At 60.9% G+C, this 26,603-nt stretch overlaps 5 protein-coding genes across 9 annotated transcripts in view; 1 reads left to right on the top strand and 4 right to left on the bottom strand.

The window, feature by feature from the left end:
- Positions 1-526, bottom strand: part of ZNF385C (zinc finger protein 385C) — a 59,270-nt gene extending 58,744 nt beyond the window's left edge. The window contains exon 1 of one of the 3 annotated variants that reach the window (XM_041721561.2): positions 318-526. In XM_041721561.2, coding sequence (XP_041577495.2) covers positions 318-354 — 37 coding nt within the window. In that variant the 5' untranslated portion in view covers positions 355-526. The remainder of the gene's footprint in view (positions 1-317) is intronic. The other 2 variants (XM_030256249.4, XM_041721562.2) reach the window with 2 other exon arrangements.
- A 10,444-nt stretch (positions 527-10,970) lies between these two features.
- On the bottom strand, positions 10,971-16,046 carry DHX58 (DExH-box helicase 58). 2 transcript variants are annotated; one of them, XM_012571104.5, is made up of 12 exons: positions 15,599-16,046; positions 15,322-15,523; positions 15,033-15,223; positions 14,715-14,831; positions 14,374-14,500; positions 14,113-14,295; positions 13,773-14,029; positions 13,501-13,650; positions 13,106-13,267; positions 12,147-12,337; positions 11,863-11,959; positions 10,971-11,516 (listed from the first exon to the last, which is right to left on the bottom strand). In XM_012571104.5, the coding sequence occupies exons 1-12, from the start codon at positions 15,764-15,766 to the stop codon at positions 11,337-11,339; spliced, it is 2,025 nt and encodes a 674-aa protein (XP_012426558.5). In that variant the 5' UTR covers positions 15,767-16,046; the 3' UTR covers positions 10,971-11,336. The 2 variants fall into 2 exon arrangements, with proteins under 2 accessions (XP_012426558.5, XP_072775135.1); XM_072919034.1 differs by having other exon boundaries at positions 15,322-16,046.
- Positions 16,047-16,197: 151 nt separating this feature from the next.
- Positions 16,198-22,887, bottom strand: KAT2A (lysine acetyltransferase 2A). 2 transcript variants are annotated; one of them, XM_030256243.4, is made up of 18 exons: positions 22,326-22,887; positions 21,653-21,776; positions 21,421-21,566; positions 20,961-21,050; positions 20,645-20,826; positions 20,237-20,428; positions 20,041-20,147; positions 19,795-19,902; positions 19,573-19,709; positions 19,231-19,439; positions 19,034-19,160; positions 18,669-18,779; positions 18,439-18,582; positions 18,098-18,212; positions 17,969-18,005; positions 17,771-17,834; positions 17,485-17,569; positions 16,198-17,255 (listed from the first exon to the last, which is right to left on the bottom strand). In XM_030256243.4, exons 1-18 carry the CDS (start codon positions 22,551-22,553, stop codon positions 17,062-17,064), a joined length of 2,400 nt encoding a protein of 799 aa, XP_030112103.4. In that variant the 5' UTR covers positions 22,554-22,887; the 3' UTR covers positions 16,198-17,061. The 2 variants fall into 2 exon arrangements, with proteins under 2 accessions (XP_030112103.4, XP_032599588.3); XM_032743697.3 differs by having other exon boundaries at positions 22,386-22,887.
- Positions 22,888-23,390: 503 nt separating this feature from the next.
- LOC100218864 (heat shock protein 30C) lies at positions 23,391-24,168 on the bottom strand. The gene has a single exon (XM_004174664.6). The coding sequence runs from the start codon at positions 24,128-24,130 to the stop codon at positions 23,525-23,527; it is 606 nt and encodes a 201-aa protein (XP_004174712.3). The 5' UTR covers positions 24,131-24,168; the 3' UTR covers positions 23,391-23,524.
- A 912-nt stretch (positions 24,169-25,080) lies between these two features.
- Positions 25,081-25,888, top strand: LOC100190429 (heat shock protein 25-like). The gene is given in 1 exon segment (NM_001245736.2): positions 25,081-25,888. A coding segment is annotated over 1 exon segment (585 nt). The 5' UTR covers positions 25,081-25,156; the 3' UTR covers positions 25,742-25,888.
- Positions 25,889-26,603: the final 715 nt, after the last annotated feature.

Here is a 26,603-nt window from a genome sequence, read left to right as displayed (position 1 = left end):
GCTCGGCGTGGGAACCTCAGCCCCGCGCCGGGGCCTCGGTAAAGTTCCGCTCAAGAAGTTTCCCTCCGAGCCTGACCCCTCCGGGTGGTCAGCGGGGCCGGGGTTCCGCCGTCCCCGCCGCCCCTGCCCCGTTGCCCGGTACCGCCGGGATGGAGCGCGGGGAGCGGCGCCTGCCCCGGGCGAACATCCGGCCCCGCTCCCGAATCCCGGGGCCTTTCCAGCGCATCTCCCCCCTCCCACAACTTTCCTTAGCCCGCAACTCCCGGTGCCCGCAGCCCAGCCCCGCGGCCCCGGTACCGGCAGCCCGGCCGCCCTACCTGCCCAGCCGCCCGGTTCCGCCGCCGTCTGCAGCATCCTCCCGCCGGTCCCCGCTCCCGGCCGTGCGAGCGCGCTCGGGGAGGAGGAGGAGGAGAAGGAGGAAGAGGAGGAGGAGGAGGAAGGGGGGGGGATGAAGGCAGCTCGCGCGCCGCCGCGGTCCAACCCCCCCTCGGCGCCGCGCTCCCGCACGGAGTGGGAGGGGGAACGGCGGCGGCGCATCCCGGTGCTGCATCCCGGTGCTGCATCCCGCAGCTGCATCCCGGTGCTGCATCCCACAGCTGCATCCCGGGCTCGGGGGCATCCTCCCCCCCCGCCGCGCAGCTCTCGGTCGCGGCTGCCCCGGGCTGGGATGGGGGAGCACGGGGCAGCTCCCCAGGCTCTGTGGGGGCTGTGGGGGTCGGTAAGGTGTGTGGCTAGGAGCGCAAAGGAGGGAGACACCGCGGGGCTGTGGGGAGGGCACCTGAATTTCAGGGTACTGAGATGCCGTGTGTGACCAGCGCCCCGGAGAACGGCGGGTCAGGTCTCAGCCCCGCACCCTGAGTGGCAGCAGACAGCCCGGATCCCCACGGGGGTGGCATCGCCGGGGCTGCAGTTCTCTGCGGATGGCAGAGCCGCTGCTCCGACCCATTTCCAGCACGGAGGGACAGAGCCTCGGGCAGCCCGGCTGCCCCGGGAGGCTGAAGAGCAGCCGGGGGCGGGATGGAGGGAGGGGGCCTGCCCGGAGATGCTGTTTGCTCCTCAACAAAGGCGCCTCTGCTGCCATGCTTAGCCTTGTGCTAAGATCAACAATTTTAAGTGCAAAAGTCTGAGCTGGCCTGTCGCTGTCATCATTGTTAATATTTTAGCAGCTCCCAGAACCTTTCAGCAGGGCCACGCAGTGCTGACACAGGAGAGGAGATATAAAAGCATCCTGCTGCCCGCCCCAAGGAATACGCTGTCTAGACACGTTATATAATCACATTTTGCCCTCCGCCAGGACACTTTGCAGAGGATCTCAAAGCACTTCCCAAAACTGCTAATTGAACTTTGGAGCCCAGCTGGGAGGGAAGTGCTCTGGCCAAGAGCTCTCCTCTGGAGCAGGTACCCAGGGGCTCCTGCCTCCCAGAGCAATTGCCTGCTCACTGCTGTGCCTCCACTAAAACCCAGAATTGGTGCCAAGAGGCAGAGGTGTGACTGCCCCGAGCTGCCGCTGGCAGAGGCTGGAGCTGCAGAAGTGGGGCAGAGCACGTGCTGCTCCAAACCCCTCCAAACCCACGGGTGCCCACGCCTGCAGGAGGCTCTGGGGCCACCAGCTGCCAGGGAGGGGGAAGCCAGGAGTGGAGAGTCCCATTTGAGCTACTTCTGGGTCTAGAGATCCTGCAACACAAGCAGGTGGCCCAGCAGCAGCAGATCCCACCTGTCCACACCACAAGTCCCTTGCCCTGCTGCTGCCAGATTCAGGTCCCCAGGAGCAGCAGTGTGGCACCACTGAGCCTTGTCCTGGCTCATCATAAATCACTTTGGCTTTTCAGAGCCCTTGTGCCAAAGCTCAGTGCATTTGTTTGCTGTGCCATCTGATTTTCACAATGTAGGATGAGGTTTGTTTTGGTTTGTTTTTTTTTTCCTCCCTATAAATAATTACAGGCACTCTAATGGATCTCAAACTTTACTGTACCTTGGCTGTGAGGAGCTTGATGATGATGGTATAGCCTTCTTCTCCAAGGAGCAGAGGCTTCTCCAACAATTTTCATTTACTTTAACCCTTTCAGCCTCCTCCTGCCTCCAGCACAATGCAGGGAAGGGACTGTTCTCCCTTTCCAGGTGTGGGGATCAGGAAGTGCAGGGGTGAGGTGAGAGCTGACCCACAGCTCCCAGCGTTCCAGCACTGGGGAGTGTGGATTCATTCCTCCCCCTCCCTGTGAACTCTGGCTTCCCTCTTCCAAGGGCAGCCCTTCATCCCCGAGACACTGTTTGTGCCAAGAGCACGGTCACCCTCAAACATTTTGGTTTGCTGCAGATATCTCCAAAGCTGAAGACAAAATCTAAACAAAGAGAAGGTCATCTCCAGCTGCAGCCCCCTGAAGTGCCATGGGACAGAGCAGCAGAAGGCACAGCACATCCAGCCCCTCCATCACGCTGTAGTTGCTCAAAAATTTCTCCCGACCCAGTTCTCAGTTCTGTACAGCGATTTTGTGCACTTGAAGCAGCAGAAATGAGCCTCTGAGGAAACAGGATGGGGTGCTGCCAGGAGGGAGGGAACTGGGAGGGGATGGGCACTGCCAGGAAGGAATGGGCACTGTCAGGGCAACGCTTGCTCTTTCTTCGTGCTTCTGGAGCTCAGCAGCTCTGCTTTCAGTAATCAGGGACTTTTACAATTAGACCAATGCTCTGCATCCTTCGGCAGCTCTGACATGCCCCCACGCAGGGAGGTGCTGGCACTGCCTGGGGACACTGTGGTGGCACCTCTCCAGTGAGACAGGTGACGGGTAGGGGTGACAAGCTGTCCCCGTGATGCTATCGAGACATTGCCAATCCCAAATGTGGAACCAGAGTGTGACATTGTGCTCATGGGCACTCTGTGCCCCCTTCCCCGGGACCCCTGGGACTCTGATCAGATAACCCTGGTCCCCTCCTTCCTGCCCTGACAGGGTTGGTGGAGAGCCAGAGAAGCCCTCCCTGTCCAAAGCCTGGATAAACCCCTGATATTTCCTGTTCATTCTCTTTGCCCCGCTCTCCCCTTGGACATCACAGAATAAGAGAGCTGCACCAACATATCTCGGGGTGAGAGCCTCTTTTGGGAATCTTTGCCATCTCCTGATATTCCTCCCCTCAAAGCCTCAGATCTCTGGGCTAGCCTGATAATTTAGGGGGCTGAGGGGGGGGAAACATCACCACAGGACCCCAGGGAAGGAGGATCCCTCCTGCAACACCCCCAGGGGTCCCAGAGCACCACCAGCTGCTGCAGTGCCCATCTCTCCAGGTGTGATTGGAGCTGTCTCCTTCCTTGGCCAGCTCCAGGCAGAACTCAGCTTTGGTACAGAGGCCCTGGGAGAGGGGGGCAGAGGAGGGGCTGTGCTCAGGGGCTCAGCCAGCCAGGGAAGGTGAATGTGGGGTGCTCAGGCCCAGCACCACTTTCCAGGAAGGCTCTGGCTCCTCGGCACCGCGCTGAGCCGTGCCAAGCTGCTCCGGCAGCTGCCGTGGCCGTTCAGCAGCTGTTGAGCTCTAATTGCTCATTGAGTCATAATTTATTTTTTTTTTCCCAGTGAAAGCAGCGCTGTCAGGGAATTAAAATCTTTTCAAAAGGCCATAAAGATTTCATAAACGTTTCAGAGCCAGATCAGGGGGGGTTTAGCACCTTCACAGCCAGGATCCAGGGAAGGCAATGAGGAGAGCAGAAGTGGAACACTTGACAGCCGTAACTGGTTAAAGGAACAGCAGCACTGGGCAGCCCCAGCCCAGGGGAGCTGAGTGAGGCTGCAGTGCCCCTGCCTGCAGCCTGCACAGGGCAGCACTGCTCCCCAGCCCAGCCTGGCTGCTTCAATTCACTTCGATTGCCATGGCACTGCTGACCTGGCTGTGGGATGTGGGATGTGACAGCACAGCAGCTCCAGAGGCAGGAGAGCAAGAAGCTGACGTGAGGGGAGTGCAGCTGCACCAGCCCCAGCGTCTCGGCTCTCACCTGTTTCTCACAGCTCAATTAGCAGTGACCCAGCTGTGGCCAGCTGGGGAGTTCAACCCCACAGCCAGTGTGGGTGTGGGGCCCTGACCCCACAAACACCCATGGTTGAATTCAGAGGAGCCTAAGGTGTCCTCAAAAGCAAAGGTTTGCGCTCTGGAGGAGCTGTTGTAGACATGGGATAAGGTTTTGCACTGCTGCAGCTCTTGCAGGTGATGAAGGAGCCACGTTCCCACCGGCAGCCCCTGTGCCAGCCTGGGCACCTGCTATTTTTAGTGCCAGCTGCCTTTGATGGTCTCTCTGTGAGCTCTGCAAAATATCTGGGCCAGGCAGATGCAGCTCCCACAGCCCCACTCCGCCACAGCACGCGTCTCTGGAAGGACTCAGAGATGCTGGATGAGTTCAGCTGGGGCCCACGTGCCCTGAGGGGTTTCATGGGCAGAAGCTGTGCCCCCCCAGCCCAACAGAGCTGCACCCCAGGATCTGCACAGCCACAGCAGCAGGGCAGTGTTAACCCTCACCCTCACCCTAAACCTAACCCTAACCCACCCCTGGCACCGGGCACCGCAGGCAGGACACCCCCATTCTCTAACTGGGGTGCAGAAACAAGAGCACAAGTGGGTCAGAGCTGAGCTGAGCACCCATTGGGGCACCCATGGGTGCAGGAACCTCCCCACAGCTGCAGGAGGAAAAGAGGGACTCCCTGCACTGCTCTGGAACCTGCTGGCCCCAGCACCTCTCACCAGCATTGGGCATCACCTGGAGAGGCACCTGAGCGACAGAGGCACCAATAAATCATTGTTAGGGGAGAGGCTGCTGTTATTTTATGGCCGTTGTTGTTTCCTTCCTATTGTAACTTTTAATTAAAATCTACAGAAGGCCGATAACTGCTCCCCCTGCATAATTGCAGGGAGTACATTTTATTATATAGGAAAGTGGTTTTAATTTTTAATGGACTTATTTTTAAGGAAGAGCAACACTTTGGAGGGATCTGTGAGCCCCAGTAACATTATCAAAGGCGAGAAGAGGAACAAAGATGGGTTTATTACCTGTTCCCCATAAAACTGTTATTTTAGGGGAGTTTTGTGCTTCCTCCTAATGAGAGATGAATTGCACCAGCTTCATTTGCTGTAGGAGGAAAATTAAAATGAAACTGATAAGAGCCAAGCCTCTAGCTCCTGACTTACCTCCCAATTATAAATGAAAGCTCACAGGCATTCCAGAGATGGGGCTTGATGTCTACATTAATTATAAATAAATTATCTACACTTAATGTTTAAATGAAATTTCAGATAAAGCTTTATATTTAGAAAAGCGTTGCATCAGTGCATAAATATTTATGCAAGGAGTCTGGGTGAACTGCGGCTGCTTCAGAGTGACGTGGGAGCAGAGCTGGAGCAGGGAGCCTTGGCTGGGTACTGGGAGGAAGCTGAGCCCACCAGGAGGGGAACAGGACAGTCCTAAACCCGACCCTCCACTGGGGTTTGGAGAGGGGAGGTGATGGGACACTCTGGGACTGACATTGTCAGAGCAGACCAGTGACAGTGACAATCCTCCACGCTCCTGTCTTTCCCACAAAACCCCTGAGGCACATGGTGCCAGGGCTGGGGTGAGCCTTGAATGCAGCCAGGGTGGATGAGGAGAAATCTGACAGGCCCAGCCGAAAGCTGTGTGGAAAAACAGTAAGGGAGAGCAAACAAAATTGATTTGATTGAAATTGTTCAGCCCCAGTCACTTGTGAAGGAGTCCAGATGAGGTCCAGGCAGCATGCAGCATCCTGATCAGCCACCACTGAGGTGGGATATCATCCCTGGGGACACAGAGAGCTGCCTCACACTCCTGGCCAGCCCTGGGATCTGCTTCATGCCATCAAAATCTGGGATGCAGCAGCTTTCCAGGGCCAGGAATGCATTTGTCTGATTTCTTTCTGATGCCTGAGACTGAGCACCCCTGTCAGAGAGAACATCCCTGTCAGAAAGAACATCCTGGCCAGGGCAGAGCATTCCAGCCAAGGAGAACATCCCAGCCAGGGAGAACATCCCAACCAGGGAGAACATCCCAGGCAAGGAGAACATCCCAGGCAGGGAGAACATGCCAGCCAAGGAGAACATCCCAACCAGGGAGAACATCCCAGTCAAGCAGAACATCCCAGCCAAGGAGAACATTCCAGCCAAGGAGAACATCCCAGGCAGGGAGAACATCCCAGGCAGGGAGAACATCCCAGCCAAGGAGAACATCCCAACCAGGGAGAACATCCCAGCCAAGGAGAACATCCCAGCCAAGGAGAACATCCCAGCCAAGGAGAACATCCCAGCCAGGGAGAACATCCCAGCCAAGGAGAACATCCCAACCAAGGAGAACATCCCAGCCAAGGAGAACATCCCAACCAGGGAGAACATGCCAGGCAGGGAGAACATCCCAGGCAGGTGCACCCATGACCCACCAGCGAGGGCTGAGCAGGCAGAGCTGGGCGCAGCTGGCCCAGGAATTTTAGCAGGGTCACCTTTGGTATCGCAGCGCTGCACAGTCCTTGTTCTGCAATGGGAGCAGTATCTCATTTCTTCCTCAATTAGCTCCTGATTATCAGTGTCCCAGGGCCCCTTTCCAGTCTCTGTTTAATGCACCATTAATAATTCATTTCTCAGATAGCAGGAACGCAGCGCGAGGTTGGGGCTTTGTGACTAATAAGTACCAGAGCAACTCTCGTCTCCAAGGGACAAATGAAGGCAACAAAAATAAAGTGGAAGAATCAAAGATAATATGTTTTGTGGCCTTTAATCAAATGCTGCATAACTGGTTTGATTACTCAGGTGAAGAACACACATGCACTGGGCTCCCACGCCTCGCCAGCATCGTCCCCATCCCACCGCCTTCCCTGGCACGGAGGGAAACTGAGGCACCTCCAGTTAAAACTGGGCTGCCCTGCACTGCCCTCCTCACAGGGTTGGAGGTTTAGGTACAAACTAGACCTTTCCTCAAGCTGGAAAATGCCAGGAGCAGATTTCCCGTTGCCCAGCAGAGCCAGCGCAGTCGCTGAGGAGTTGCACGCACGCTGGCAGCTGCACATTAAGTGTGACGGGTTTCTGACAGATCCAATTATAAAGCCAAGTCTCAGCAGAATTGCAGCCCTAAGATTCAGTGCATGAAATTTTGTTGGGGAATTTTCGGATATCGCAGCTTGTGCCAGGGGTCCCCGCAGGCCCCAGACTGTGCCAGCACCTGCCAGCTGTGCCTGGGTCTTACCCCACCGTGCTGTCCCCTCCCTGCCACATCCTGCCAATGCCCAGCCCAAACAGAGCCTAAAAATGCCCAGAAGGAGAGTGGCCACCCCAAGCAGTGCTGAGGAAGGCGGGACCTGCAGTGCCCCTGCTCCTCTGCCCCACAGAGGTGTGCCCTGGCCAGGGACTGTCCCTGCCCCTGCTGGGGTCACGCACAGGCTGTAAATCACTTGACTCCCAGGAGCTGAGGAGCTGCCCAGGCCTTTCCACACTGCCCCAGGATGGTATTTTTAGCCCTTTCCTAGAAAAACAAGGTGGGCATGTGTGATGGTCTTGTTCTCAGCTGATCAGGGACTTGGCTGACCTGGGAATGTTCCTCAGAGGAAAGCAGCCAGGAAACCTCCAGGGACCAAAAGATCTGGGCCAGCAAGGACATAGGGATGTGAGTCCAGCTGCTCCCACAGTGCTTTGGTCCAAAAAGAAGTCAAATCTCATTGCCAGGCATGGGACTGTTGTGCTCCAGCCAGTGCAGCAGAGCTTGTTCCATCAAAACTCTGGCATCAGGGGTTTGTTTTACTTTTTCTGAGTGGCTGAGAGCTCAGGGTTGTGCCCCAGTGCGGACAGGGGACCCTGGGATCTCAGGTGGGCATGAAGTTTGGGATGAAGGCTGGCAGCCTGCAGCACTGCTGCCATCAGATCAGAGCAGCATCACCATTCCCTGGCTCGGGACCCAGGAGCTGCTGGGGAAACAGATTTGCCTTTGCATCTGCGAGGCTGTTCCATCCTCTGCCATCCACAGCTGAGCCCCGGCTGGCAGGAGCAGCCAGAAGGATGGTGCCAGGGGGCTCAGTGACCGTGGGGGGCTGGAGTCTCCTCAGTCCTGGCTTTTGTACCCTCCTGGGGACATCCAGTGAAGGGCTGCAGCCCCTTCCCCAGGCTGGGATTGCTTCTCTGCGCTGGCACCTCATGGCTGGGCTGGTGGGATCCACACCGGGCACAGGATCCAGCAGGAACCCGAGTGCCACCAAGGGCAGCAGGGGCACCTCCCTGGCTCCCCTGGGGTGGGCAGCCCCTGGTCGTGCCATCCTCATCCCGGTGCTCCCGCAGTGCCCCGGGCAGGTGCCTCGCTGTGCCGCTGGCTCGGCTGGCATCGCCCGCTGCATGCCAGGGAGCTGCCTGAACCCAAGCAGAACAAACCCGCGCTGGTTGTGTTTCCTGAAATTGTTTGATGCTAATCCCCTTGTTTAATCCACCAGCATCCTGACATGCGAACAGTCGGGATTAACTCCCGACGGGAATTGTCGGCTGCGGCAGGACCGGGACGCCCCCGCAGCTTTGCGGGCTCCCGGCAGCGCAGAGAGGATGGGACAAAATGGGGAGAGCGCTTCTGGGTTTTGGGATCGAATTCCTCCACTGCAAGCACTTTTCTGAAGACTGGAATTTCCCCTGGTACAGAGAGGGAAACTCCAGCTGTCCCGGGAAAGGTCACCTCGGGGTCTGATGTGCTCCCGGGCTCTGCAAGAGCTACTGTGCAATAGCCCGACTTTCAGATGTGCCTGGGAAGCAAAATTCAGCCCCCATCCCCCTCGCCCAGGAGGCCACCGGACTCCTCTGCTGCTGCCCGAGGCAGAAACACGGAGCAGGACGGAGGCAGCCGCAGGGCAGGACCCCAGCCCCGGGCATCGCTTTGATAAAGGTGCCTGGGGCGCTGCTCGGGCTGTTCTGTGCCCTCCTCGCTGCAGGCCTGCCCTGCATTTCAAAGTTCAATTTACCTGACTTTATCTTTCAGCCCCAGTTCTCATTATTCCTCTCTCTGCCAAGTTACAGAGCCCTTTAATACCCAGCAGTTTGCTCCCCAGGAAAAATCAAGTCACATCTCAGGCTCCTTCCCATAAGTCGAACAGGCTGAGCACTGAACTCCGCCCTGGGGAAGGGCTGACCCGAGGCGCTGCCAGGTGGAGGAGCCGGAGGTTTTCCAGCTGGTGCCCTGAGAAGGGAATCGGTGATTTCTGCCGCACTGATGACAAATGGAACGAGCTGGGAGAAATAAATCGCTGCATTGCCCTGACTCTGTGAGCACACCCGGCTGCCAGGGGGGCTGGGGCAGGAGGCCACGGGGGCTCCTGGGGCTGTGCCCATCCTGGCAGCCTTTGGGCAAGGGGCAAACACCCTTCAGGGCGCTTCTGCCGGCAGAACTTGCTGCAGCAGCTGTTTGCTGCAGGGATAACAGCACCCATCTCTGCTTACAGGCAGCGAGTCGTGATGGCTGGAACAAAAGTGCTTCGGGGAGCTGAGATAAGCAAAGGTGTTTCGAGCCACAGACTTCTTCCAGCCCGGGGATTTGGCCACAGGAGGCCAGCTCTGAGGGATGCCAGCCCTGAAGGACACCGAGCAAGGTCGCAGCACCGCAGCTCGGCTGCTCCCTGCTGCCAGGCCCAAGGTGACCGAGCCCCTGGGGAGGAGAAATCAGATGCAGCTGATGTTGAAGAGGGACGCAGAGGTAAGAATAAGCAGAGGCTGGATACAGACCCACTTGCAAAACCCAGAGACTCACAGTGCTGTCCTGGCCCCGTATCCCATAAAGTCAGCTGCATCCCCTCAAAAAGGGGCAAGTTTTGTTACAGGGGCTGTCCCAAAAGGACAGACAGATCTACCAGGGCTGGTGAGAGGTTGAACCACCCAGTGCTGTAGGCACCCACGGGGCTAACTCACAACCTGAATTCTCCAAGCACAAATCAGGGCAATTGGAGCTGAGCAAAACGCTCTGGGGTCCCTGTGGGAGGGATCCTGCCTAGGGAGAGGGAGGAGAGGCCATCCCAGCCCACAAGGAGCTACAAATAACTCAGATGGCCTCATTACCCAGTTTCTGATGAGCAGGAGGTTGGTTTCCCCGGGGCCATGTCCACCTGAGAGCGGGCTATGTGTGCCTGACACTGCGGCTCCCCTGGTGCCCTGCACACGTCCTTGCCCTTCTGCAGCTCCACCCGTGACATTACTGGCCTCGGAGTCCCCGGCCAGCACCAACGCGTGTGGCAGGATCCCGCGGGGAAGGGACACGCGTGGAGCGGCAGCTGTGAGCGCTGCAGCCCCCTGAACTCGCCAGAGCATCCCCCAATTCCCTGAACATCCCCCGGGAATCCCCCAGTACTTCCTGGATCATCTCCCGGTTCCCCGGGCATCCTCCAGTTCCCCGGGCATCCTCCGGTTCCCCGGACCGTTCCCCGGTTCCCCGGGCATCCCCCGCCCGACCCGGGGCTCCCTCTAGCGGCCGGCGAGGGGCAGCACGGGCGGGCGCGCGGCCCGGGGCTGCCGAACCCCCCCGGTACCGAATCCCCCCGGTACCGAACCCCCCGGTACCGAACCCCCCCGGTACCGAATCCCCCCCGGTACCGAATCCCCACGGTATCGAACCCCCCCGGTACCGAATCCCCACGGTATCGAACCCCCCCGGTACCGAATCCCCACGGTATCGAACCCCCCCGGTACCGAATCCCCCGGTACCGAATCCCCCCGGTACCGAATCCCCCGTGCCAAAACCGGCCCCGCACCCCGGTACCGAATCCCCCTGGTACCGAATTCCCCGCCCCAGAGCCAGTCCTGCACACCGGTACCGAATCCCCTCGCCAGAGCCGGCCCCACACCTCGGTACTGAATCCCCCTGGTACCGAATCCCCCGCGCCATAGCCGGTCCTGCACCCCAGTACCGAATCCCCCGTGCCAAAGCCGGCCCGGTCCTGCGCCCGGGCCCGGTCCCAGCTCCTGCCATGAGTGACACAGCCTCCCTGCCCCTTCAGTCTAGCACGGTGCTTTTAATGGAGACCCATCGAGTTCATAAATTAGTGGAAAAGCACTGGGCCATGTCCTGGACACACAGAAACGGATGGTTCTCCTGGCAGGGTTGGGGAGAAGGCAGCAGCATGGCAGCAAGGAAGGGTTGGGTGGTTTTCAATCCCAGTATCTCATCCTTTCTACGTGGGTGCAGCAAAGCTCCTTCAGCAGTCATGGGCTCCAGCTTGGGACATGTTGCTCAGGCTCAGACCAGCAAAGAAGAGAGGAGTGAGCCGTGGCTCTCTGTCCAAGGGTCAAGGAAGCCTCCCCTTTTCATGTAGCACCCTGAAACAGTCCTCTTCTGAACAGAGGCTGTGCTAGAAGGACAGGCTGTAGGTTCCAGAGCAGTACTCCACGTAGTCAAATGCCTCGATGGGGAATGTCACAGCGCCCCACTTCTTGTACCTCCTCCTCTCGGCTGGTGTCTCTACCACAAAGTTTTTGATGGAGAGGACAGGCAGCTTCACCTGCCGGTACAGCATCTCCATCCCCCAGTCCTGTGCGGGCAGGGAGGGGACAGTTACCCGAGGCACACCAGTGTCCCCAGGCTGCAGGGCCACAGGGCCGGGACAGTTCCTTACTCCCGAGGCATGTCCCTCCTTTGGAGACAGCCTGGGTCCGTGTCCCACAGCACACACGTGACACAGGCATGTCCCTCCTTTGGAGACAGCCTGTGTCCGTGTCCCACAGCACACACGTGACACAGGCATGTCCCTCCTTTGGAGACAGCCTGGGTCCGTGTCCCACAGCACACACGTGACACAGGCATGTGCAGCTGGGAGCTGGGGCACAAGGCACAGCCCTGCCTGTCCTGCCAGCTCTGACTGGAATTGTGGCGCTCACCTGGCTGCAGTCTTTGCAAGAAATACGGCAGCCGGGCTCCCAGTCCTTGAAAGTCCTCTGGAAATGCATTTTCCCAGAGGAAACCCTGTAACACGACCTGGAAGGAAGGGGCCAGCAGACAGTAAGGATGATGCTCCAGGGGACACAAACGGGGCAGCACAGCTCCCATAGTCAAACAAAGTTCCTGCAATCTCCCTGTGCCAAGGCCCCTGAGAAAGAGCTGGCAGCAGGCTGGTGCCACCCTTACCCATCTGCCTGCTCAGCCCTGCCCACGAGCCTCCTACCGAAACGCGGGGTTGACGTTGACGTGGTGCATGGCCTCCACGGTGCGGATGTCACTGCCGCGGCACACGGCCGCGTTGCAGTTGACGCAGTACAGGCGAACGGCGGCCGGGTCGTGCAGCTGCCGCCGCTCGCTGAGCTTGGCCTCCTTCAGCAGCCAGCTGGCCACTGCCACCCGCTGCAGCTCCCGGATCTGGGGGGGACAGGGGGGGACAAGGGTGTTGGGGAGGATGAATAAATATGATTGCCTGGCAAAAGATTCACAATAGTACAGCCAGGATGAAAACAATCCCCCCTACTGGTTGGACAATGCCCTTACCTACAGATAGGTCCAAAAGTGTTCCATCTCACCCCAATGTGTGCTTCATCCCACACCTGTAACCTCCCCTGAAGCATCAGGTGTCTGTGACCCCATCAGCCTAAGTCTTGTTCCAGCCCACCTTGAAGCTCCCTGATAAGGGGTCTCTGAGGAGCCAGATGCTCTCTTGGAACCCCCACTCTCTTGGAACTGCCCCTCTCTTAGAACTTCCCCTCTCTTAGAACTTCCACCCTGTCCTGGAGCATCCTCTTGTCTCCCTCCACCCCTCGTCTCTCCCCTGCCCCATTCCCTCCGGCCCTGCCCCGTGCTGTGTCTGGCAGCTCCAAGCAAGACCTTTCACCATCTATAATAAACCAGATATTCTAAGAGCAGCCTTCAGAGATCTCTCGTCTCCATCCATCCAAGCCGTCCTGGAGCCCAGCGTTCCCCACAAAGGGTCAGCACAGGGCAGTGACAGACACAGCAAGATCCAAGCTACCGAGGGATGCATCATCCCAGGAGCACAAGCACAGGGCAGGACGGGCACACGCTGGCCCAGGCCCCTCACACAACCCCATCCCAGGGTCTGGTGCTTTCTGAGGCAGAACAGGCAGCAAGAGCTGCCTGGCCCTGCCAGTGCCCATGGCAGCAGCCAGTGCCCACCTTTTGGCAGTACTCCTGCTCAGGCATGGCCTGCACTGCCTGAATCGCCCTCTTCATGAGCTCCACCAGGTCCTCGTTGAGCAGCTCTCGGCTCAGCTCTCTGGTGTTGGCTTTGGCAAGGACAGAGTAGACGCTGTTCTCAGCACGGGCACGGCCCCGGGCCTGCAGGGCAAGGGCAAATGTTGCAGTCAATAGAAAAGGGACACAGCCAACCCTTCTGTGCCACCCTGTGAGGACAGAGCCACCTCCACCCTCCCCTGCACCTTCCCAAGGAGACGTTCTGCCAGGGCTGAGCTCATCCCCAGGGAGCTGCCTGTGGGGAATGCAAGAGCCCCCATGTCCCACCCCACATCTCTGGGGGATCCTGGCAGGGCCAAAGGGAGCGGGGGCAGCACCTGCATCATGGCGATCTCATTGGTCATCAGCCCATAGCGGACCACGATGTTGCACTCGGGGATGTCCAGGCCCTCCTCGGCCACACTGGTGGAGAAGAGCAGGTTGAGGGCTCCCTGACGGAACTGCTTGATCACATCCTGCTGCTCATTCTGGGTAGACAGGGGGTGATGCTTCAGCAGCTTTGTAGGGCACTGAGACCTGGGCAGCACCCACAGCACCCCCAAAATGTGCAAAGTGGGGTCGGTCCAGCTCCTGCCCACCCTCCACTCACCTGTGTCATGTGCCTGGTCTGGTTGCTGTAGCCGGCGCCGGTGAGGACGGCAGCCCTGATGTGCTGCCCACGGAGCGTGGCCGTGCTCTGCAGCCAGCTGAGCAGGCTGTAGGCACTCTGCCTTGTCTTGGTGAAGACGATGCCACGAGAAGTGCCCAGGGGCTGAAAGTGCTCACGCAGGATCCCCTCCAGCTTGGCCAGCCTGGGGTTCTCATAGCGGTGATCCCCAGCAAGTGCCTGCAGGTTCGCCCTGTTCTCTGCACAGGTGAGCGGGGTGTCAGGGACACTCCCTGCACCCCAAATGCAGCCAGCATCACCCCCCTTCAGGCCCCTCTGTTACCCTCAAAAGTGGCGGTGAGGAACTGTTCGGTGGGGTCGTTCTTATCCCTCTCAGCGCTGTAGAACTGCTGGAGGCACTGGAAGGCGTCGACCATCCTCACGGTGTCATTGATCAGCAAAGCGTCGTTGTACTTGCGCAGGTGCAGGGCGCACACCCGCGTCTTGCGACAAAACATCTCTGCAGCTGGCAGGGCAGGGGACACGGCAGTCACAGCTGTCCCCGCAGCTCAGCCCTGCCACACCCGCACTGCCACACCCTCACCTCTTTTCTCCAGCTCCACAATGCGCTGCTCGTAAATCTGCGTGCCGAAGTCCCGCAGGAAATCCGGTTTCTCCATGAACTGCTGGATCCGCAGCATCACCTTCTTCAGCTGCTCGCCAAAGGGGTCCTGGGAGCAGAGAGGGGCTCAGGGCCCAGGAATTGTGGCTGCTTGCATGGTGGGACCCAGACAGTTACAGGATCCCCCAGCAGCAAGGCTCTGGGTCAAGTGATTTTTCACAGTGGCCTGAGCGAAGCAGATGAAGGCCCCTCACCCAGCAGGGCTTGGGGGTCTCATCTTCCACCCAGTGAGCAGCCCCAGGGCTCTGAGCAGCTGTCCTCACCTGGACTCTCTCCTGGCACAGGTCATACTGCTTCTTGGGTTGGGGGACGTGGCTCTGCAGGTGCTGAAACTCATCCTGCACCGATGTGATCTTCTCAGTGTCCAGGTTGGCACAGATCTGAGAGGGAAAGACCCTGCTGCCACCCTGAGCCCAGCTGCCAGGACAATGCAGCACTTGGTGCTCACCTGGCGAGTTTGGGGATGACTCCTCCGGGCTGCCCACCACCCACACGCCTGGGCATCACTCCCCATCCCAAGGGACATCCTGCTGAGCCCTGGGGGAGCTGCGCTGAAACAGGACAGGGGGCACAGGACGCACCTGCAGGATGTGCTCTACGGCCCCCTCAAAGGATGTTGCCCCCCCAGTGCCAGGGGATGCCGTCAGCCCCAGGACCTGCGGCAGGTCCTGCTCCCCACTGAGCTTGCGCTGGAGGTATCTCAGCATGATCTTGTTGTAGACGGCGTCCTTGTGCGTGTGGTGGCACTCGTCTATCACCAGCAGCGAGAAATCTGCTCCGGGCCAGGGAGGGGAGCAGGGTGAGATGGTGGCTCAGCTGGGGGCTCAGCCACAGCTGTGGGGCCAGCAGGATCAGCAGCCTGGTGCCCACCTGTCAGCTCGACGTGCACGTCCTCCTCCGTGCTGACCAGGGCGTTCTGCAGAATCTGGGCTGTGCAGATGACAACGTCGCTTTTCCCCACCAGGTCAGCGAAGAAGGTTTTGTGGCTGGTGTCCCCACTGATGGACGTCACCCTGAAGGCATCCTGCAGTGCGTGGAACTCCTTCTCGGTGTGCTGGTCCACCAGGTGCACCTGCGCCCACAGGAGCACACTCAGCACCGGCCGGGCCAGCACCGGCGGCTCCCCGGTCCCGGGGCAGGGCAGCACCTTGTTGACAAGCACGGCCACCTTGGCGCCCCGCCGGCTCTGCAGGTGCCGCCGGCAGACGTGGACAGCCACGCGTGTCTTCCCGGCGCCCGTGGGCAGCCAAACGATGCTGTTGCGGCCGCGCAGGGCCGGGGCCGCCGCCTCCCGCTGGTACTCCCGGAGCTCCATCCCCGCCGCTCCGCGCCCCGGAGCCGCCGCACCGGGAAACGAAACTGGAGGCGGCACCGGCAGCGACGGGAGGGACAGGAGGAAGGCTCAGCAAGGGCGGGCCGCGCTGGGGCCAAACTGAGCTGAGCCGAGCCGAGCCGAGCCGAGCCGGGCCTCCCGCCCGGACTGAAATCGAAACCAAAACCGAGTGGAGCTCCCACGGAAACTCCCGTACTCAGACCGCCCCTGCGCCCCGGACTGCCAACACCCTGCACCCCAACCGAATCCTGCACCCCAACTCTGCCCAGTGCACCCCAACCCATCCACGGGCATCTTCACTCGCTCCCCATCCCGAGCTGTTCCTGTTCCCCTCCCCAACACCTTCCTGAACGTCCCAGGGGGTTCCCCCCCACCTACCCCGCTGGGGTGAGCCCCAAGGATGGATCTGGGGCTGCACAAGGACATTTATTAAAAAAACAAACAAACCAATGAAAACACCAGTCAAGTGGAATGGGGGAGTGTGGGGCAGGGAAAGGGGCAGGGGGCACAAGGAGGGGAGAGCAAGGGGCGGCCAAGCAGAGGTGGCTGCCAGCCAGAGCAGAGCAGGGAGCAGAGGCCAGCACAGCACCGGGCAGCCACCCTCCCTGGCACTCAGAGGGGCAGCCAGGGGCTGGCAGCCCCCACGCCCCAGCTGGCAACAGGGACAGGCAGGGAGGATGTACAGGCAGGGAAGGCAGACCTGCCCCGGGGGGAGGGAAGAGCTGCCAGGCAGCAGGAGCCGGGTGTGCAGGGCAGAGCCCCCCGCCCAGCAGGACCCTGGCCCAGGAGCAGCACCCGGCGGGCAGCGCAGGGCTGACCCCGCTGTACATTCAGTGTGAGGGGCGGGGGCTGCCTGCATGTGGACGGAGCAGAAACCAAAGCACTTGTGTGCCCCTGCCCTGTCCCAGGAAGTCAGGGCAGAAGGCACGATCCCAGGTAAGGGGGATGCACAGGGCTCAGGGGGCTCCCCCTCCCCAGGCAGAGGCAGGAGCTCAGTGCTGTCCCTGCCCTGGGGCAGATCCTGATGAGGCAGCTCCAGCCTCACCCCCATTCCCTAGGAGAGGCAACCAGAGCTGCCCTGAGCTCTCAGGGGTAAAAGCACCAGCCCCTCAGCCCCTGGGGCTCCTCAGGAAGGAAAGCCCAGCTCCCCAGGCTGCTCAGCAGCACCAATCCCTCCAGCAGCTCCCAGCAACAGAGAGAGTGGGGCTGGATCCCACAGGAGCCCTGTCCCTCCCTCGGGAGGGCTGGTGGCCACAGCAGGTCCAGGCCAGCCCCGGCTACTTGTCGATGAGCCCCCCCTCCTTGAGCTTGAAGTAGAAGAACTTCTCGAGGGTGTTGGCACACTTGCAGTAGTCGCTGTCGGGCGGGTTGTACTCGCGGCAGTTGGTGATGATGCGCTGCAGGTCGGCGATGAAAAGCTTCTTGGTGACGTAGTAGCGGTTCTTCAGCCGCTCCGTCATGGTCTTCAGGTCTGCAGGTGGGACAGGACAGGACAGGACCCCTTCCCAGGCCTCTGCACCCCCCAGCCACTGAGCTGGACATCAGCCACGGGTCTCAACTCATCCCTCTCTCACTCTGGACTATCCCGAGGCTCCTGCCACCCCAAACACGAGTCCTCAGCACAGACCCCACAATTAATGGGGAGTCCTCAGCCCCCTCTTCTGCAATCCTGTCCTGGGGTGCTGGACACAGCAACCTACCAATGGGGAAGCGGATGATTTCATAGTAGTCTGGTGCCTCTGACTTCTTCACCGGCTCCATGAAGGGCCACGCACTGGGGTGGGTCTGGGAAGAAGTGGGGGGCAGTTGGAGCAATTGGACAAAGGTTGGACAACCCATGTCTGCTGCAGCACCCAGGGGTCCTGCTCCTCCCACACCTGCATCACCCCAGCAGTCCCCAAGGGCAAAGCCCATCCCCAGGGAGAGAGTTCTGAGTGCTGTCAGGTGGACAGGCACCCCAGAGTGAGGGTCCTTTCCTGCCCACACCTTGATCTGGGCCAGAAGGTTCTTCAGCATGTTATACAGCTGGTCCGGGTCCTTCAGCTCCTTCCTGCAGGACAAAGCCAGTGCCCATCAGCCTCTCTCCACTCCAGGGCCAGGAAAACACCACGACTGAGGCACAGCCCAAGCTGAGCCCCCAGCCCTGCTGCTGCAGGTCTACCCCTACCCCGACACAGCACTCACCCCTTCTCCTTCCCCAGCGGTTTCCATCCTGTTTCTCCTGGAAGACAAGTGTCAGTGTCACCATGTCTGCGCTGCAGCCATGGTGAGGGAGGACAGAGCCCTGCTGCCAGACGCCCTGCCAGCACTCACGGATGCCAGGGACGCTCTCGATGGGGATCTGCCGCACACCCTCCTTGAAGCAGGTCAGGCCTGGGTAGACTTTGCGGATCTGCGCCTGTTTCCTCTCGATCAGCTTCTTGATGATCTGCAGGGAATGGGGGTTGGAAGGGAGCAGATGAGTGGGGGCTGCAGGGAGCCACACTGTGATGTGGGACCCCACAAACCCACCGTGCAGGGCCAGAGACAACCCCAGACGGTGTCAATGCCACCCTGCAAGTCTGCTCTCAGGGCCAGCACAGCCCCACACCTCTCCTCTGCCTTCAGGGGGTGACTGGTGGTCACATATCCTCTTGCCCACCCCTGGGCCATACCTCCTTCTGCTTCTTGATGATGTGTGAAAGCTCGGTGTAGGGGATGCGGGGGTTCAGCTCACACTCCATCAGGGTCGCCCCCTCGTAGTCCTTGATGTATCCCAGGTAGCGGCTCTTGGGGACCTTGATGTCCTTGGAAAAGCCCTAGGAGAGGGGCAGGTGGGAGGGGGTAGGTGGGGGAGGCAGGTGTGCAGCAGAGCTGGGAGCAGCTCCCAGGGAAAGGAGCCCACCTGCTTTTTGAAGTAGCCAATGGCGTACTCGTCTGCATAGGTGAGGAAGTAGAGGATGTTGTGCTTGATGTGGTACTCCTTCAGGTGGTTCATCAGGTGCGTCCCATAGCCCTTGGGGAAGCACCGTGAGACAGGAACCCCCCGCAGGCAGCCCCAGCTGGGATAAACAACCCCCTCCCCCCCATGGAAATGGCAGCTGGAAGATGACCTGGAGCAACTACCACTGCTTGGGGCTGGCCAGCGCTGAGCAAGTTTGGCTGCCCAAGGGGCTGGGGCAGCCCTACCCCAGCTACAGAGACCATCCTGCCCACGCCCGGCTTTGGGGGGCACATGTGTGCGCCCACCTCCCTCCTCTCTGCTCTCACCTTCACTTGCTCATTGGAGGTGACAGCGCAGAAGACAATCTCCGTGAAGCCTTGGGTAGGGAACATGCGGAAGCAGATGCCCCCGATCACTCGTCCATCCTTGATCAGTGCCAGGGTCTTGTGCTTCCTGCGGGCAGCACGGCCGAGGGTGAGGGGAGCCCCCCACACCGGCCCCCCTGCATCCCCCCGCCACGCACGGGTCAAAGACGAGGCGAGTGATGTACTCCTTGGGCATGCGGGGCAGCTGGTGCGAGAAGACGTTCTGCAGCCCCACCAGCCACATCAGGATCTTCTTGTTGGATTTCTGCGAGAGCGAGTTGCCGATGACGTGGAACTCGATGATGCCGCGGCGCTCCTCCAGCCGCGCCGTCTCGTCCCGCGCCGCGTTGGCCGACAGCAGGCTGGTCTGGGGGCACGGGGGGGTCACTGGCCCTGCACACCCTCTGCTGGGAGAGCCCCACTCCACCCTGACACTCTGGGGAAGCAGCTCTGTGTGACACGGAGAGGACCAGAGGCACCCCAGCATTGGCAGCCCATACCTCGGGGCCCAGCATGGCAGCGGGGTCGGTGATGGTCAGCATGACCTCGTTCACCAGCTCCATGGGGATGTCTCCCATGACACGGATCCGCTTGGCATCCTCCAGCGTCAGGCTCTCAGGTAGCTTCCGCTTCTCTCCTGGGATGGGAGCAGAGCTGGGATCCCGGGCTGGGTTGGACCATGGACAGTTCCAGCTTCCTGGCGTGGGCTCTTGTCACCTTACCTGGCAGGGGCTCTGGGGTGCTGGTGTCCAGGCTGGTGGCCGAGCTGCTGCTGCTGAGCTTCTTGCTGAAGAGAGGAGTGGTGGGCACGGCCACGGTGCTGACTGCAGCTGCAACAGACCCACGGTGCCCATGACCACTGGAAAATGCCTCATCACGCCACAGCAGCCCAGGACTGCCACTGCTCTGCCACACCTTCACCCTTTATCCCTCAGCCCCCAAACAGAGGGAGCTGCTTCCTGAAATACCTGGGCGAGACACCAGCTGGGCACCCTCCGCAGCTGGCACTGTGAAATCAGCCTCCCAGATTGGAGAGTTCTCACCGTAGATCTCCTCCTCCAGCATGGAGAGGAACCTGGAAGGGAGTGGTACATCAGCATGCAAGTATCCCAAATGACGAGTCCCCTCAGTGCTCCAGCAGCCATCTCCACACTGAGCACCTACTTGGGGAAGTGGGTGAGGATCAGTGTCCGCTTCTCCGGCACCAGCTTGTCCTTCTCCACCCGGAACTTCTCCAGCAGCTGCCGGCGCGTCACCGTGAAGATGGACTTGAGGAGGCTGCGCCCGAAGACGTGGGTGGTCTCATAGCGGGGCAGGCTGTCACAGCTCTGTGGCACATGGCAGTAGCACAGCCACCTGGGGGACAGGAAAGGGCTCTGGAGACAGGGCTGGAACCAGGGAGCCCACAGGGACCGTATCCCTGCTGGGACAACGCTGCTGGGAGCAGCCTGGACAAAGGGCTCGGGTGGCATTTAGAAGCATTGGCCCCACTGGGTGCCTGCCTCCCTAGTCTGGGAGACACCCTGGGAGTTAGACCCCAGGGTGGCTGCCTCAGTGGCCCCCTGCCCTCACCTGGTGTAGTTGACCTTGTAGGTGGCCACATCGTCATTCTGGGAGCGCTGACGGAACTGGGACGGTGTCTCCAGCTTCCAGTAGTTGAGGCACAGCAGGAACATCTTGGAGAGCTCATACATGGTCTGGCGCTCCTTGGGCGGCAAGTGGCTGAACTTGTACTGCACAAAATTCAGGACTCCCTGGGGAGAGGACGGCACAGTGGGAAGGTGCCAGGGGCTGCTCTGGGGTCTTCCCAGAGTGAGGGGACCGTGCAAGAGCAGCAGAACACAGGACAAGTCATCAGGGCAGAGCACCAGCCTGACAGCAGCCTCACCTGCTCAATGTTTGGTTTCTCAAAGGGAGGGCTCCCCAGGGACCCCTCGACCACAGGCTGGCTCATCTGCAGGATGCACTTCCGCAGCAGCTGCAAAGACACCAACAGACATGGTCAAAAGAGTCCCAGGAACCAGCTGCTCCAGGAATGCTGAAGGTGGCTGAATGCCACCATGGGGCTGCTCCAATTTCTACAGCCAGGAGGGCACCAGTGCTGCCCTTGGAGCACACCCATTCATTCCCCAGAACTGCCCCCTAGGGAATTCAAGGCCAGGAGAACAGTCACTCCAGAAAAGGGTCCGTGTTCCAGGTCTCTGGGCTGTGGGATGGTTCACAGCCCCAGCTTCAGTGCCAGCTCAAACAGAGCACAAACAGTGGGACAGCAGCCCCCACAATGACCAGAAACTCTGCACAAGTGCCCCCATGAGCGGGGCAGTGAGACATGCACCCCCCAGACGCACCTTGAACAGGTAGAAATACACCTGCTTGGTGTCCGTGTCCTCCTCCTTGTGCACTGACATGAAGAGGTTCTCCACATCCACCACCATGCCCAGCAGACGGTTGATCTCCTCCTCTGAGACGTTCTCCAGGTGGGACACGTGGTCCGCTGTGCCGGAGAGAAAGCCACGGTGAGACCAAGGGACCAGCACCGTGCCTGGTGCTCGCCGTGCCGGGAGGTGCCACGGGAGTTACCCAGCGCGTGGCCGCAGCTCCGGCACGGCTCGCTCAGGTTGGTCACCGGCTGCTGCAGGTCCATTCGAGGGGCTGTGGGGGGGTTGGGGTTCTTCCAGCCATTGCACTTGCAGGCGTCATTGGCCTGGGAAGAGGGACGCCAGCGGTCACTGCAGTGGCCCATGCGCTGCCGCATGCCGAGGCTGCCACCTTCTGTGGCCAAAGGATTTCCCTGGCTCCCTCCTACCTGTTTTCATCCAGCCCAGCTTTTTTCAGCCCCCACCACCCCAACACTCCCCCGTGCACCCCAGGACTCTGCAGCCGCTGCCCAGTGACATCGCTGCACCTCCCTTGGGTAACTCAGCACTCTCTTCCTGAAGCCCCTGCCTGCACACAGCCCAGCACCCCCGTCCCACACCCCGTGTACATCCCAATCCCGCATCCTTTGTCCATGTATTCCTTGCACTCACCCTCCTGCATCCCTAAATTCCTCTCCTACACCCACAAACGCGCTTGCATCCCCCACTCAGGTCAGCATCCTCGTCCTCCATCCCCCACCCATGCACAGCACTGAACCCCCACTCCTGCATCCCTCCTGCAACCCCACCCGTGCCCGTCCTTGCATCTCGCCCTCATGCACAGCCTGGAGCCCCACCTCCCGCCCTCCTGCCCTCCCGGTGCCGCCGTCCCCGACCTTGCACGCCGAGAACACCCCCAGCTTCTCCAGCTTCTTCCCGCGGGGGAACCCCCGCACCTGCGCCTTGCGCTGGCTCGCCCGCTGCTGCTGGCTCAGCCCGGGCCGCGCCGGGTCGCTGGATCCCGCTGCTCCGGCCGTCACCCCGCTCGCCCCCGCCGCCGCCGCCGCCGCCGTCCCGGGGCCCGGCGGGGGCCGCCCGGGCTGCGCGGCCTCCGGCTCCGCCATGCCGGGCCCGGCGTGCGCCCCGCGCGCAGCGCGCCTGCGCGCCGCCAGCGCCGGGAATGCCGGGAAATGTAGTCCGCGGGGCGAGGGAGGCGCGGCCGCCGCTCCCGGGGCCGCCTCACGTCACCCGCTCTCCGAACGGCAGCAGAGCTCCCACTCGGCACTGCGCGTGGCGTGAACCGTCCGGAGAGCGTGGAGGTCCGGTCATGACGAAACACCGCGACAGCCTCTCACGGAGCGATGCCGAGCCGTCGGCGCCCGGAGGAGCCGTCCCACCCCTCCGGTAACCGGTACCGCTCCGCACTCCGCTGACTCCCGCCAATATGGAGCACGGCCACGCCCTCCTCTCCAAATGCGGTGTGCGACCCGCCCTCCGCCTTCTCGCAGCGGCGCGGGGTGCGGCCAAGCGGCGGGCGTGGAGCGTGGCCGCGCCTCCCGGCCGGTACCGCGGCACCGGCTCCGCCCGCCGGCACCGCGGGGGAAGCGGATTAGCGCCGCTGCTGCGCGGAGCGGCGGGCGGCGCCCGGGAGGTGCCAGCGCTGGCGGGGGGTTGCGGGCACCGCGCGGGAGGGTTCCAGCAGCATCCCAAAGATGGGAGGCAACTGTCCGAAAGCTGCCCAGGGGGATGCTCAGGACCTGCCGGGGATTCTCAGCGCTGCACATGGCCCGGAGCCCCTCGCCCAACCTCCTCTGGCAGGGCAGAGCTGCGGAGAGGTGCCAGGACATTCCCGGTGCCGGCACAGCCCCGTTTCCCACCCTGCCACCGCGCTGCACGGGCACACGCAGGAGCGTTGCCAAGCACAGGGCTGGGCGAGACCAGAAACACCAAAATCACACAAATAAAAGTTAGGAATATTTATTACATATCAAAAAAGCCGCATGTTTTGGGCAGACACCACCCCCCGGGCCAGTCCCGCTCTGCGGCCAGCAGCTGCCCCCGTAGCCAGGCTCAGCCTGGTCCCTGTTGCTCCTCTTCACGCCTTGGCCCGCTCGGCTCCCTCCTCAGCGCTGCCAGCTGGCTGTGCCACCGCCGGCCCCATCTGGATGGGCACGCTTCTCTCGGGAGCGGCGGGCAGTGCCAGCTTGGGGGCCTCGATGCGGAGCTGTCCTTCCTTGGACAGGGAGCAGGTCAGCGCCTCGGCATCCACCTCCTCGGGCACGTCCCACTCCCGCTTCAGCACCTCGTACTTGTAGGAGAAGGAGCCCTTCTCGTCTGTGCTCTGCGTCTCCTTCTGCCCCACCAGCACCACCTTCCTGCCCACCACCTTCACCGACAGCTGCTCGGGAGCAAAGTCCTTCACGTCCTGGCAGACAGAGAAGCCGTCCCCAGGGCCCTGGGTCAGGGCAGCGCTGCCGGCCCCACGCTCCGGGGCGATGCCGAACCGCCCGGGGCTGCTCCCGCTGCTCAGGTACTGCTCCACGCTGCTCATGAACTCCCGAGCTCTCTCCATCTCCAGCCGCATCTCCCGCTCCAGCTCGGCGAAGAGGGTGCCTGGATGTGGCCAGAGGGTGCGGACGGGTCCCAGCCACGGGAACAGCGAGCTGGACATGGGCGGCATGAAGTGCAGGCGGCAAAGCATCTCTGCTCCGAGGGATGTGCTATGCTGCAGCTCTGCTCGGTGCAGTGGCCGGAGCCGTGCTGGGCTGGGGCAGGGGAGCAGCGGATTTTATTCTCCCCTGCCCAGGGGTGTGTCCCTTCCAGAACGCTCTCTCCCCACGCAGCGTCCTGGAGCCATCGCCTATTTTTGAGAGGCTGATTATCCACCAGCCAAAATAGCAGCGCCTGTTTCTGGGGACAGGTCACATACCACAAATAGGGAGCCGCAGTCACTGCTGGGAGCTCAGGTTTCTGCAGAGCCATCGTGATGCAGCAGGGCCCGTGGGGCCATGGCCGGGGGGCTACAGAGCCCTTCCCTGGACCCCCGCCGGGGCTCAGGGGAGGCAGGATCCACTGTGCCAGGAGCTCATCACTTCTGCCAGTACAGGAATGAGTCCCACCCCTGAAGTACATGCCCCAGGTCATCTGCTGCCAGGCACTCCTTTCACTTTCTGGGACCCCTCTCCCTCTTGGCCACCCCCATTCTGTCGTGACCCTTCAGCACCTCACTGTGCACCCCACCTGGGCATGTGGATTGACTTCTGGTGTCACCTGAGGGGACCCCCCTGGGCACAGACGGGGGGAAATGGAACACAGCGGAGGGTGGGGGGAGGCAGGGAGGAGATGAGCCCAGACTCACTCCATGCCTGGGAAAAGCAAAGGGCACAGATTTTTGGCAAGGGTGGCTCAGGCATCCCGCTCAGAGGCTGAGGTGATCTCTAATTATAAGCCAGGAGAGCAGAGCTGTAAGAGTCAGGGCGAAGGTATGCCGGGCACGACGTCAGCGCTGCCACTCCTCGCGGGTGAGTAACAAGAATGAGCTGGAACGGGCTGGAAAGGGCTGAGCCCTTCTCCCGAGGGTGATGTAATGTGCGGGACAAGGCCCCGCCTCCAGAGAACGGCGATAAAAGCCTCCGACGGCAGCAGCGGGGCAGAACGCTTCCAGCCCACTGGAAACGGGACAGCAGCAGCAGCAGCAGCAGCAGCAGCAGCAATAACAGCAGCAGCGATGCTTTGCCGCATGCACCTCGCACCATTCGCCTCCAGCTCCCTGGCCAGCCGCCTGGGCACAGTGAGGACCCTCTGGCCACACGCAGAGACCATCTTCACCGAGCTGCAGCAGGAGATGGAGAAAGCTCGGGAGTTCATGAGCAGCTTCGAGCAGCTCCTGAGCAACCACGGAGCCATCGCCGCGGAGCACACCCCGAGCACCAGCATGAGCCTGAGCCACAGCTCTGGGGACGGCTTCTCTGTCTGCCAGGACGTGAAGAACTTCGCTCCCGAGGAGCTGTCGGTGAAGGTGGTGGGCAGGAAGGTGGTGCTGGTGGGGCAGAAGGAGACGCAGAATGTTGATGAGAAGGGCTCCTTCTCCTACAAGTACGAGGTGCTGAAGCGGGAGTGGGACGTGCCCGAGGAGGTGGATGCCGAGGCGCTGACCTGCTCCCTGTCCAAGGAAGGACAGCTCCGCATCGAGGCCCCCAGGCTGGCACTGCCCGCCGCTCCCGAGAGGAGCGTGCCCATCCAGGTCAGCCCTGCTGCCCCACAGAGCGGAGCAGCTGCTGAGGAGGGAGCCACCAGCAAAGCCCAGGTGTGAGAGGATGGGACCCATGGCCACGGCAGGACCGGAGCAGACAGGAGCAAGTCTCGGGTTTAAGCCCAGACAAGTTTCATCAGCAATGATGTCATTTTTTTCACTAAACTGGAATGTTTTTGTATCCAATAAAAATCCTTTTGCATTGAATCTTCATGTGTTCTCTGGGTGTTGATGGGGAGGCCGCGCCCTGCTCTTGGATGCACAGAAAGGGAAGAACTTCTTGCTTTTCAGGGCAGCACAAAATGGGGTCAGACAGCAGACCCAGAGGGTTCTGTGAGCACTTTGCTGCTAAGGGGGGCAGCAGGCAGGAAGGACAGTCCCACTCACCTGTACAGGAGCAGCTGGGGTACCCTCCCCCCTTCCTCACAATGCTGCCAGCATCATCTCCAGCTCCACAGCCAATACCCATCCCCACACAATAGAGAAGGAACCACAACAAGCTGCCTGGCAGGGTGTGGTGTGAGGTTGTTGTATCACACTTTCCCCTTCCCAGCTTGGCAAGGGGCTGCTGGAGCCATCCCCGAGCTCCCAGCAGCAGGAGGGAGAAGCTCAAGGCCGGGTGCGGTGCATAACCACCACAAACAGCCGCGCTCAGGCCCGGGCAGGCAGCAGCTGTGTGGGCAGGCAGCAGGTATGCAGGGAGGAACGCCTGTTTGTGCTAAAGCCACCCTGAGATCAGACAGCCCAGTGCCCAGACACACCAGGAACACCAGCAGGTCCCCAGCCTCGCTGCTGAGCCCCTGAGAACCTGTTGCAAGCAGCAACACCCTCCTCAGGGCATCACAGCTGCTTTCACAGAGACCCCAGGTCTGGGAAGAAACCAGGCACGCAGGGAGAGGAGCCAGCAGATGGCAACAGCACT

Source organism: Taeniopygia guttata, chromosome 27, assembly GCF_048771995.1.
Source record: "Taeniopygia guttata chromosome 27, bTaeGut7.mat, whole genome shotgun sequence".
Lineage (NCBI taxonomy): Eukaryota > Metazoa > Chordata > Aves > Passeriformes > Estrildidae > Taeniopygia > Taeniopygia guttata.
The sequence above is the reverse complement of the archived record's forward strand: the minus strand, read 5'-3'. Positions and strand labels throughout refer to the sequence as shown.